At 43.7% G+C, this 13,212-nt stretch overlaps 1 protein-coding gene and 1 pseudogene across 1 annotated transcript; one reads left to right on the forward strand and one right to left on the reverse strand.

The window, feature by feature from the left end:
* Positions 1-6,035: 6,035 nt before the first annotated feature.
* Positions 6,036-6,797, reverse strand: LOC101427069 (testis-specific H1 histone-like). The gene has a single exon (XM_004451017.4). It carries the CDS (start codon positions 6,795-6,797, stop codon positions 6,036-6,038), a length of 762 nt encoding a protein of 253 aa, XP_004451074.1.
* Positions 6,798-11,443: 4,646 nt separating this feature from the next.
* On the forward strand, positions 11,444-12,803 carry LOC101419408 (vasculin-like protein 1 pseudogene; annotated as a pseudogene).
* The last annotated feature ends 409 nt before the right edge of the window (positions 12,804-13,212 follow it).

Below are 13,212 nucleotides of genomic sequence, written 5' to 3' on the forward strand. Positions count from 1 at the left end.
GCCTTTCCTCTCTGTATAAGAGGGATTCAAGAATCTTGTTCGGGGCTCAGGATTGAAACAGAAAGCTCCCGAGTCTGGCCGGCCATCAATAAACCATTTTTCCTTCTCAAAATCATTCCTGAGTCCTGGCCTTTCAATACGCAAATTCTACAACAGTATCAATACGGAACACCTCATGACTGACCTGTACTTTCCTATCCCAGAATCTTGATCTTTGATAATGATTAGCACCCTGGTTTTGAGGCAGGCTCATTTAGGGAATGGGAAGATGACTGGCAGAAAAACATAACCATGAAATACATGGCCATGAAATTCCACCTGGAAATACTCTGAAAGAAAGATCCCCACTAGAAAGCTGTTAGAAGAACCCCATGAGAATCCCCCATCTGGAAGGAGATTTCATCTGGGGTCATGGAAGAGCCCTGGGTATTCTCAAGGTCCTTATTAGTGGGCACACCTTGGGGGATTGATGGGTGTGGTAATCAATCAAAACATCAAAAACTGGGACCTCTCTCTCAAATATTAACAAGGGCAGGAATAATTAATGGTTTAAAAAACAAGCACAGAGACTAAATTGTCCCTTTTGTCCTTCTCTGCTGGACCAGACTGCAAGTAAGTATACCTGTTATTTTCTCCCATTTCTATTCTCTTCTCTCATTTCCTTAAAAAACTACTGGCCTAACTAAGCCGGCATGTTCTTAAACTCTTTTATGCAACATAGCCAAGAACCTAGAAGAGGGAAGTGGAATTGGCCCAGTGGTTAGGGCGTCTGTCTACCACATGGGAGGCCTGCGGTTCAAGCCCCAGGCCTCCTTGACCCGCGTAGAGCTGGCCCATGCGCAGTGCTGATTCGCGCAAGGAGTCCCGTGCCACACAGGGGTGTCCCCCGCGTAGGGGAGCCCCACACGCAAGGAGTGCACCCATGAGGAGAGCCGCCCAGCGCGAAGGAGGGAGCAGCCTGCCCAGGAATGGCGCCACCCACACTTCCTGTGCCGCTAACGACAACAGAAGCGGACAAAGAAACAAGACGCAGCAAAAAGACACAGAAAACAGACAACCCAGGGAGGGGAGGGGAATTAAATAAATAAAAAATAAATCTTTAAAAAAAAAAAAAAAAAAAGAACCTAGAAGAAATCCAGCAACAGTTCATTCAACGTTACTGATGAAGGAACCTGTGTTGAACTCTGTCCCAATTATTCATTAGTATCTCGATGGTATAAATTATTAGAATTTCTGCAGTTTGGAGAGGCTGATTTGAGACTGTACATCACTGGTCTCCCACCAGCAAATTAGTCCTCTTTTCCTTCCCAGCCTAGCTCAGTGTGCCTGTCTAATCCGCTGCGCTGAACGAAGGAACCCAGCCGAGGACCACCCCAGCCTCTCTTCAAACCATCAATGAAGAGGACCAACTTTTACCAGATAGAGATTAAAAAAAAAAATTATTCTCAGTATGCTCAAGGAGATAAAGGAAATTATTGAGAAAGAACTGAAGGATATGAAGAAAACAATAAATGAAAAATGGGAATCTCTTTATCAATAGAAACCATAGAGTTGAAGACAACAATAACTGAAATGAAAAATTCCATAGATGGTTTCAATAGCAGATTCGAGGTGGCAGAAGAATGAGTGATCTCATTGGGCAGAAGAGCAGAAAGAAAAAATAATAAAAAAGAACAAACAGACACTAAGAGAATAGTAGGACACAATCAAGCCACCAATATATGCTTTACGGGAGTGCTAGAAGGAGAAGAGAGAAAGGAGCGGAAGGAATATATGGTTTTTTTTTTAACAGTTAAGTGATGTTTTTATTTTGAACAAGCTGCAATTTAAATGGCTGCAAACAAGTTATAGTGAAAAGTCCATTTCTACCTATCCCTTGTAGTTCATTCCCTTCCTCTCATAATAGTAATTTAGATTGTGTATTCTTTGAATTTCTTTATGCAATTACAGAGATATTCATATTTCCCTTTTACTCAATTAAAAATAGATATGCATATTTTTCCTCTTTTTTCACACAAAGTTAGCATAGTATACCATCTTGAAGCTTTGTTTTCACTTAATGTATTTTGGGAGCTTTCCATAACAACACATGGAGAATCTTCCCCTTTTTATAGCTGCATATTACTTCACGGTATGGAAGGTTTGGTTTAACTGGTCCCCTAATGATAGTTGGGTTATTTCCTTTTTTTTTTTTTTTATGTTGTTGTTAATGCACACCTTATTTGTATATATCATTTCAGAAGTGTATAAATATCTAAAGGAAAAATTCCTGAATGTGGTCTGCTAGATCAAAGGATATTTCCATTTGTAATTTTGATAGCCAAATCCCCTCCATTTAGGGGTTACAGCGACAGAGCACTCCCCTTAGCGTTCTATGTGAGTGGCTGTTTCCTCAAAGCCTCACTCAAGGGTAGGTTCTCCAACATTTGAATTTTTAACCTTCTGATTTAAAATGCTGTTTTATTGTTGTTAACATGCATTTCCGTTATGTGTAAAGATCATTTGTACTTCTGTTAACCGTTTTTTAAACAACCATTCAGTATTTGATGATGGGTTAATGGCTAAAGGGCATCCAAGGTTCATTATAACTCTAAAATCCAACAACTATCTGATCATCATTGGACTAGGCAGTTGGGGCCAAAAGTAAGAAAGCAAAGTACTGAGGTCGGGGAGACGCCATTTGCTATGACTAAAAAAAAAAAAATTAATATCCAAATATTTACTAGACTATAAACACTCAAAAGCGGGAATTACATTTTATTCATCTTGGTATCCCAGCACAGCCAGGGCCTGGAATTTTGCAAGCATTTAGTCATTAATGACCGCTAAGGATTAGTTAGTTGTTCTTGGGAATTCTTTCCAGAAGTACACTACTGGTCTTATGATCCAGAAAATCTGGATAGCTTGCCAATGAGTTAGGGACACTTCTTATATGTTATTGGAATCTTTGTGGGTACAGTCACCCTAAATCTTCATGAAAAATCTGAAATGAACACTTGGCTATAGATGGTCAAGGTCTGGGTCTACCTTGTTTGCCACTGGTCCTGTATGTATTAGGTACTCAATAAATTTGGTAAGTTTGCTTAAATGAAGAAACCACGATACTACAAAAGGAAGGGTGTTGATCCCCAGCAAACCTAAAAAGCAAATTGGCAAGACTTTGCCTGTGTCCTTCCTAACTATTTTAGGGGGAAATGTCTTCCAATTCTAATCCACCTGGTTCTGTAGTAAAAATATCCCAGAACTATAAAGGGGGCAATATATCTGGCTATCATAAGGGCATTTATTTATTTTTGTCCTAATTCTATTCAATAGACAATATTTGATTGTTTCACTGCCTCTTTTTAGAATGGCTCCCTATTTCCTGATTCTGTTTGCTGCATTCTATCACTTAAAGACAATTCAAATGCATAACTTAATTACAGTATGGGGAAATTTTAAAGTTCAGATCATCTATAGATGAGGCACACTGCAAGCACTTTGCTGATGCTGGGCTTTCTATAGCTTAAGGCAGTTATTCTCAATTAAGAGTGTGAGAGGGTGAATATAAGTATCACTTAAACTTTTTTTCTTTTAAACACACAGGTTCTACCCCCACCCCACCTCCTTGCAAAGATTATCAGCCTCCAGCAGAAAAGCTTCCCAAGTGATTCTAATACCTTCCCACCTCCCACCTTCATGATCACCTCTTTTTAAGTATAAAAAGCACCTCCCAGTATTTCCCTTTTCCCCACTCCTTTGGTTTCAACTGGAAGCAGCTAGTCATTTCCCTGATTCAACTACTCTGGTACTTTACTTCTTTAAGAATCATTTCTATGTTCTGTTATAGCCTATGCCATAGGAATTTTTTTTTAATTAATTTATTTCTCTCCCCTCCTCCCGCCCCAGTTGTCTGTTCTCTGTGTCTATTTGCTGCGTCTTCTTTGTCCGCGGCACGGGAATCTGTTTCTTTTTTTTGTTGCGTCATCTTGTTGTGTCAGCTGTGTGGGCAGCACCATTCCTGGGCAGGCTGCACTTTCTTTCGCGCTGGGTGGCTCTCCTTACGGGGCGTACTCCTTGTGCATGGGGCTCCCTTACACGGGGGACACCCCTGCGTGGCACGGCACTCCTTGTGTGCATCAGCACTGCACGTGCGCCAGCTCCACACGGGTCAAGGAGGCCAGGGTTTGAGCCTAGGACCTCCCATGTGGTAGACGGACTAGGTAACCACTGGGCCAAGTCCGCTTCCCTGACATAGAAACTTCTCTCACAGTGTCCCTAACCTCTGAACTCAGAATAGAAACTGTTGTAGAATTTGAGAGAGGTTCAATTATTTGCGTATAGAAAGGCCAGGACTCAGGAATGATTTTGAGAAGGAAAAATGATTTATTGATGGCCGGCCAGACTGGGAGCTTTCTGTTTCAAACCCAAGCCCCAAACAAGACTTTTGAGTTCCTTTTATACAGAGAGGAAAGGCCAAATGGTCCTTTTGTTTCAGTTCTCAATAGGCTTGAATTAGCATATATCTTCCACATCCTAGGTAAGCTTTTAGCATGGACTTCATACATTCTAGATAAGCTTTTAGCCCATTTGGTTTGCATTTTCACTAAATATTTAAAGTTTATAGAGTTTGCATTGATAAACTGTTTCCTGGGATTGGATCATTGCCATGGTTACCAAGGGCAGGGCTGCAGCCTCTCACCATCCCACACCCACAAGTCAGGACAGACAGCTTAGGTTAAGGTTATCTCCGAAGAGACAAAGAGCCTCCCACCCATAGCCCACATCAAAACCACACATTTGCACCACACTTAGAATATAGAACTCAATACATTTTTTTTAAAAAAAAGCAAAACACCTATATATTCATTACTAGTCTTCCCTACCTCCTTGTATTTAAAAATTTCAAAGCTCCTTTCCTCAGGAGTTTTTGTTTTTGCTTGCTTTTTTGTTTTTTGGAGTTTTTTTTTGATGCACCGGGGTCGGGGATTGAATCTGGGACCTCCCTAAGTGGGAAGCCAGGGTGTAACCACTAAGCCACATCAGCTCTTCTGAGTTGTTTGTTGTTGTTTGCTTGTCTTTTGTTTTTAGGAGGCAACAGAACTGAACCCCAGGCCTCCCATGTGGAAAGCAGGTGCTCAATCGCTTGAGCCACATCCATTCCCCAGTACTTTTTAGATTTGTATTTCTCATATTATTAAATTTTATCAACAACCATTAAATTGTTACACCCCTCTTATTTTATTGACACCTAAAATCACCTAACATCATCCTAGTCCAATCCCAGCTTTTCAGTGAAGGAAACCAAGTCATCAAAGGTTGAGTAATGGTCAGGTAAGGTCAGAGGAGCAGAACGCTGACTAGAATCCCGGTCTCACAAGAACTGATCCAGTATAGGTTTCTGCTCTACCACATTTCCATCCATCACGATTAATACACCTATTTAACTCAGTGACGAGCACCTGTCCTGTGCCAAGTCTTCTACTAGAAGCTTTCACACACTATCTCGTTTAACTGAGGACTATCATATAAGACTTTTTTTTAAGTTAAAATAGGTTTTCAACTCAAGGCAAAAACTAAAAACTCACTGCAATAAATTTCAGGAGAAGAGATGTTTTTCCTAAAAGGATTTCAAATGAGAAGAGTCTGGATCAGTGAAATCACCACAAAGGCTCTCTCCTCTCCTCCTGTCCTCGTGATGCCCCTACCCTTTCCTTCCTCCCCATAACTCAGTTTGGACTTGCTAGGGTGTTGAACATTAATTCATTACTTTGTCTGACCCCATTAAGTTCCTGGATTTCTGCTACCAGTTCTCTTCTTTCCTTCTGAAAGGTGCTTTCCTGGACCAGAATCTCAGCGCGGTTTCTCTGTGCGCCCTAAATACCTCACCTGAGCACCTCCCTTTCCCTTCTACGCTGCGGCAAAGAGGAAGCAGACACCGTGCAGTGGAGAGGACTTGTCAATTGTTTCCTGCATTTCAATGAACGTGAGAACCTCTCTCGTTCAGAGACTACCGAGAACGGCATCTGTGCCTGGAAAGAGTAGAGGCTCCCACGCTAGGAATTCTCAGTTGCATTCCGAGAACACTCGGATTTAGCAGCGGCCTTTGCGCAAGCTGCCCTGGGGTCAGAGGTCTTCCCCGGCTCGCTGCAAGTCCCCTCGGTTTTAAGCGGCGTCGGCTTGGGGACCGTGCGTTTCACCAGCTTCTCGGCGTCCTTCTCTGCCCTTGGCTTCGCGCCTGGCCGCTTCTCTCGTGTCCTCGGCTCGCTCCGCTCTGCCGCCGCCGCCCTGGTCCCGGGACGGCCCTGGCGCTCGGTCTGGGGCCTCGCCCTCTTCGCCCTGGCGTCCGCCCTCGCGCTCCGCCTCCACAGCTGCCGGGCCTTCCTGGCCGCCTCGCGACGCGGGCGCCGCCTCCGTGGGCCCCGCGGCCGGGCTGGAGGCTTCCTCCAAGCGCGGGAGCCCTCGCCAAGCTCGGGCCGCTTCTTGGGCTTCGGAGTCTTCCAGACCCGGAAGCAGGCGGCGTCGCTGCCGCTGACGCGGAGGAGCGTGCTCTTCCCCTGGGGCGGGGCCGCTTCGCCCGAGGGCGAGGGCGGCGAGTTCTTCCGGCGCACTTGGTAGCCCGCGTTGCCCAGCGCCTTCTCGAGCGCGGCCAGGCTCAGCCCTCGGTGGGAGGCGATGGCCCCGAGCAGCAGCTGCGACACTCTGAGCATGGAGCGCGGGCCCCGCCTCTGCGGCGGCCTGAGCGCCTTCCCCGCGGGCTGCGGGCGTTTAACTTCGGCGCTCTGGGACTCGCCAGGGGCTTGGGCCGCCTCAGCCATGGCGCCGCTCCCGCTCGCGCTCCCGGGCCGCTGACACTGGCTTTGGCCCTCACCCGCCAAGGTGTCACCTACTGCTGGGGCTGGATGGGCCACGTCACAAGAGAGATTTTGAGGGCGGTCAGATCCCACCCAGGTAGAGACCGTTTTCGCTTAATAGGCAATCATACACGACTGCTTCCCCAGTCTAAACCAATCCGGATCTTGAACTCCTCCTCACGCTTTATAATCACAGGCCCTTCTCATCTCCAGGGCTGTTCCGCGTAATTCTCATGGATTTTGATCCCGACAGTTTTCTGAAATCTGCTTTTTTCCCGTGACCCTGCACAGCATCTTTTCCCCGTTTACCAAAGGTGAGAGGAGCTGCTCCCAGCTATCGCAAAACAAACAATAAGTACCTGAAGAAGGTAATTGTCGTCTATAAAACATCCCTGCCCAGAAACTCCTAACTTCAGGTCCCACCTGTTAGTATTGTCTCGTGCTCTTCTTTTGTGGAGCATGAAACAAAACGGGAAACACTGTGGTCCCTCTACGCTAAACAATGACTCCCACACGTGGAAAGTTTGGGTGAATCATTCAGTTGTCTTGGGACTATTCAGATTTCAAATAATCTAAGAATACTGGACTAATACTATTCTTCGAATGTACCTTATTTTCCTGCTTCCACCGTTGTTATTCTCTTTTCTTGGACTGCCCATCCTCTTTTTCCCCTCAGATAAATTATGCTCATATTTCAAAGTCCTGATAAATTCTCTTTTTTCCTTGAAGCCTCCCCAATCTTCCAAGTCAAATGATTTTCTTTCTCAACCACCACAGTTACTTTTGCAATCCAATATTGTTTTCTTTATTTTGAATTAGTTTGGTATCAGAAGGTATAAGGTGGCAAAATTAATTTTTTAAAAGAAAAAAACCTGGCCGCGGAGCTGAAAGACAAGGATACATATCCTTGCTCTTAACAGTTATATGGCAATGATAAATACTTTACTATATTTGGACCTGACTTCTTTATCTAAAAAATTAAGCTAAAGATCCCTTCCTACCAACGTCATAGAATTATTGCAAATCTTCAGCAGAGATGATGGCTCTTTGTAGATAAGCAAGGACTATCCAAATATAAGTGGTAAAAGTATTTACCATGAATGTTTGTGCCTTGTCTTTCCAACCAAATAAACACATCTCTAAGAGCCAGATAATCTTTGAACTTCTCCTTTGTCCCCAGCAGCCCAACGCTATCCTTCATTATCCAGAGTAGCATGTGATTCTCCTTAAAATCTTCCCTAGGAAGGAGGCTTTCTCTGGATTCTGAAGGAAACTCACAGAAGACAGTAGAAAGAAGCAGGGTGAACACCAAAGGAGTGGAAATGAAGGGAAACCAGTAAGGACTACCTTCTCAGGATACTCTAACTTGCTTGGATCTGGTTTAGTTGGGATTAATACAAAGAACTCTTCATATTACAGAACTTTTTCAGAGGACAATCACATATACACAGCAGTCATAAGCTGGACTGTGACACAATTTCTTCCAGGGATGAAAATTTCAGGAAATAGCTTAGACCAGAGGTTCTTAAACTTGAATGTGCACATGAGTTACTTGAGGACCTTTATAAAGTATAGTTTATGACACATTACGTCTGGGATGATACTAGAAGTTTCACCTTTCTAACAAGCTCACAGGTAGATCCACCTAGTAAATACACAAGTGTAAAAGGGAAGGGGTGGGCTGGTAATGAGTAGGAGACCACTAGGAGATGAGACTGTGAAGGTAGATTAAGGCCAAGTTGTAAGGGCAAAATACCATAATAATGACATAACAATATGTGATCACACAGAAGTATGCTGTACAGTTGGGATGCAAACCTAAGCCCGAGTTCTTTAGTGTGCTAGGTTTCCTTTTCCACAAGCTTGAACCTCTCTCCCTTGTATATGTTCTCTACAGAGCAGGGAGCAGTTTATCTTCATAATCTCAGTTCAAATTCAAGAGTATCTATAGCCCTTACTGTACCTTCTCCCAATCCTTACGTCAGGGCAGAGTACTGTGACCCTGAGTGTTTTAGTTTACCAAAGGGCTGATACAAATATCAGAAATGGGTTGGTTTTTATAAAGGGATAAAAGCTTACAATGTCAAGGCTGTAAAAAATCTAACTCAAGGTACTAGTAGAGGTACTTGCTCACCAAAGACAGCTACGGTTGATTTTGTTCAGTCACATGGCAAAGCAAGATGGCTGCTGATCTCTGCTGAGTTCTCAGCCTTCCCCACCAGGCTCACCACCTCCTCTTGAACTGCTGCATTGGTGCAGCCTCTTGGGGGCTTCTTGCTTAAGCGGTCCTCTAGTCCTATCTCACATGGCAGGATCAAATATGGCAGCTTCCTTTTTCCTGTATCTGTCTCTGTGTCTCTCCGGAAGGAATATTAAAAAAAAAAAAAGGTAGAAAAATTCCCTAATTTAATGAAAGCAAGGAATGTACATGTGTGAGAATACTGATGATCCTCAAACAGGATAAACTCAAAGAGAACCAAGCTCAGACACATAGCAATCAAACTGTCCAATGCAAAAAAAAGCAAGGAAAGAGTTGTGAAAGCTGCAAGAAAAAAAGCAATGAGTAATGTACAAGGGAATCCCAATAAAATTAAGTACTGATTTCTAATCAGAAACCACAGAGACAAGATAGTAGTGGTATGAAATATTTTAAAAAAACAATTGCTGACCAAGAATTTTGTATCCAGGAAGACATTCTTTCAAAAATGAGGGAGAGATTAAGACATTCCAAAATAAACAAAAGCTGAGGGAATTCATTACCACTAGACTTGTTCTATAAACAGTGCTAAAGGACGTTCTATAGATTGAAAGGACAGGATACTGGATAGTAGATCAAAGCAGCAAAAGGAAATAAAGTCCTCTAGTAAAGAGAACCATGTGGGTAATTATAAAATGCCACCATGATAGTATTCTATTTTTTGGTGTATAAATCCACTTCTTGCATAAAAAGTTTGATAAATCTTTGGCTTTAGATTTACAATGTACAAAGAAATAATTTGTAACAAGTAACAAAAAAGGGGGGGAGTGTTGAGGGGTACAGGAACAGTGTATCTGCATGTTATTGAAGAGTTAACACCGGTTTTGCTCCAAAAACATGAAGAGGAGGGAAAATTTCCTTATTCATTCTATGAAGCCAACATCACTTCAGATTGAAGCCAGATAAAGTTACAAGAAAAGAATATTACATACCAGTATTCCTTATGAATATAGTTGCAAAAATCCTAAACAAAATACTAGTGAACCAAATCCAACAGCTCATTAAAAGAATTATATACCATGATAAAATGGAATTTATTGCAGGTATGCCAGGGCGGTTCAACTTAAGAAAACCAATTAATGTAATATATAACATTAACAAAATGATTTCCATTTGTTTTAATTTTGGTCTGAATTTGTAAATAGAGAAGATCAAAGAAATATAAGACACATTTGGAAGCTTTTACCAAGAAATTTGCCTTGAAAGGTACTGCATGGAGGAGAATGCATATGAAGTTCCTGTCTGAGTTTTTAAAAAATAAGATTTCTTATGTCCTTAGACTTTTAAGAATAAAATAAATATAAATACGTATCTCTACACTACTTTTAGCACTGTGTAATAATGATACATTTAAGGGCTTTGTCAGATGACTTTTGTCATTGGAGTTGATTGCTTAGATCTTTTTTTTTTTTAAAGATTTATTTTTTTTCTCTCTCCTTCCCTCCCCCAGTTGTCTGCTCTCTGTGTCCATTCACTGTGTGTTCTTCTGTGTCTGCTTCTATCCTTATCAGCGGCACTGGGAATCTGTATCTCTTTTTGTTGCATCATCTTACTGCGTCAGCTCTCCGTGTGTGCAGCGCCATTCCTGGGCAGGCTGTACTTTCTTTCGTGCTGGACGGCTCTCCTTACGGGGTGCACTCCTTGTGTGTGGGCCTCCCCTCCGTGGGGACACCCCTGCATGGCACAGCACTCCTTCAGCGCATCAGCACTGCACATGGGCCAGCTCCACACAGGTCAAGGAGGCCCGGGGTTTGAGCCGCAGACCTCCCATGTGGTAGGTGGATGTCCTAACCACTGGGCCAAGTTGGCTTCCCTGCTTAGATCTTTTGTAGCACTTTAAAATTATATTTTTGGTCCAGTACCTAGATGACATCACCTGTCCACAAATGAACCCACCTGTATCTCTAGCTATGACCTTGTTATGAACAGCATTTCATAACTGGGCACTGGGCAAATGTCCATGCATTATTGATTTAAGCAACATCATAGTGCTATCACTCAAGGAAGTTGAGTGAGGTGAACACAGATGTAGCTCTTTCCCGTCCGCCCCTTTAAAAAATGTAACAAATGCCTTTTTAGGCTCGCCTTCCCATTCCTCCCCTCCCCTTTTGGGAAAGTATCAGGAACCTGATAGTTTAAGTTGAGCAATTGAAGGGAAAGAGTGATCCACACAGAGCCTGGCTCCTTTGTGCTGGTGGCCAGGCCACTTAAGCACCCTTTCAACAAGAGAACCATGAGGGAGATCCAGCTGGCAGACTCAGGGAGTTTGGGAAACAGGACCACGGACGTTACACTGGGATCCTAGCCATGAGGTTGGATGCCTCACCTTGCTGAAAAGAGACACTGGACCTAAATGGCACAGCCTGACTTTGTTCATGCTTGGCTAAATTTCTTAACACCACAGTCAGTTCAGTCACCTACAGTCACCTTTGACAAAGAGCACCTACCTCGAGGGGAAGGTAGATTTGGAGTGAAGTGTTATTGACATAATTTCTCTGATGGCTCTTTAAAAAAACGATGGAGCCCTGCAACTGCAGGAGATTCCTGGCAGAGGCATCCCTCTTCCATCATGATTCTGTGGACTCTGGTGCCTCTCAGGGAGCATAAGCTGGTATCGCATGGGGCCTGTCTGGTTGCCATTGTTCTTCCAGGATCTTGATGGGATGAGCCAGTGTAGCAGGGGGTGGCACAGGCAACCATCACCACTGGAATGGCACCTACAGAGATTAGGGAAGAAAAGAAAGAAGACAAAGTAGGAAAGTTGCAGCTTGAAGACTTTCCTTCTTTAAATCCAGAGGCCAGCAAACAGAATCAGTACCCCTTCTGGAGTGTGGGAAAACCCACTTAGTGCCAAACAACCCTCCAAGATGCTGGTCATTAAAAAAGTTTCCACAGAGGATCCTGCTGCTGCCTTCTCCGCTGCATTCATAGCACCATGCAGATGGGAACAAATCATCCAACAATAGTCTCAAGTGTTTAGAAGAACCTGGTTCCAATGCCTGCACCACCCCCTTCAAAGCCCAGTGTATGGAAAGCTAACAGAATAGAACACAAGTCAGTGACCCTTTCCTCTAGCCGGGAGTCTCCTCTTACCAACCCGGGCTCTGTTGAGCTTAGGATGGTTGGCACAGGTCTGAGCTCTCCTATAGAGTCCCTCTAGCACCACCCCTCCAGTGGAGATCACCTCCTCTCTCCTGACCAAGCTTACTACCTCCTGACAGGAATTCCTAAAGATTCTGAAAGATGACCAGAATGGAGAATTCTCAGAAATAGAGATTTGTAACAAAAATTAAAAAAAAAAGAAAGAAATACAAACTGTGACAAACTGGAGGGCTTGGAGAACAGCACCTGAGCCACAGGAAAAACGAGAGGAAGACTGTCGTGGGAATGGCCTTGTGCTTCCTGCTGTGGAGGATGGGGAGGTCCTCTCACACCCTCTGGAAGCAGAGCACAGGTTATTGAAAGCAATGGGATGGCAGGAATATCCTAAATACGATGAGAATTGCCTTCGCCTCACCTAAGATTAGCTCAAGGAGCCCTACATGAAGATAGCCGCTGAGAAGAAAGGGCTTTCGGAAGAATGGGTTCTTAAAGAGAAGAGCCGTGGTTGCAGCCTGTTGTGCCCTTGGAGGAGCACTTGTAAAGTGGAGTCTGAGGACTCAGGCACGGAAACCAGTAGGAGTGAAGCAGCCGATGGCGAGGCCTGGAAATAGGCAAATCAATGATCACAGTTAAATCTGACCCAGCAGACTCAGCTTGTGCATTTAGGGAGTGTACAAAAGAAATCATTCTTTTTTCCTTTTCCTTTTCTTATGCTATTGTTGAATACTTCATGAACAAGGGAAATAATTATATTCCAAAGAGAGAGCAACTGACCTGTTCAGGTGTTGTTGTTGTTGCTGTTCTTCCCTGTTATCTGCTTAAGAAGCAGAAGTTTGTATGGTTGGAGAGGTTCTCTATGTGTCCATATATATATATATGCACACACACACACACAGATTCTATGGGGGGATGCACAGCTGGGAACTGGGAGTGCGAGGAGACACTGGTCTGCAGTAACAGCTTCTACTATCATCCCTTGGGGCAGTTACCCCTGTGATCAAGTAATCATTGTCAGCGACA

Source organism: Dasypus novemcinctus, chromosome 9 (assembly GCF_030445035.2).
Source record: "Dasypus novemcinctus isolate mDasNov1 chromosome 9, mDasNov1.1.hap2, whole genome shotgun sequence".
NCBI classification, from domain to species: Eukaryota; Metazoa; Chordata; class Mammalia; order Cingulata; family Dasypodidae; genus Dasypus; species Dasypus novemcinctus.

Excerpts from the sequence above, each read along its gene's own strand:
- LOC101427069 (XM_004451017.4), bottom strand. The coding sequence starts at position 6,797 with ATGGCTGAGGCGGCCCAAGCCCCTGGCGAGTCCCAGAGCGCCGAAGTT.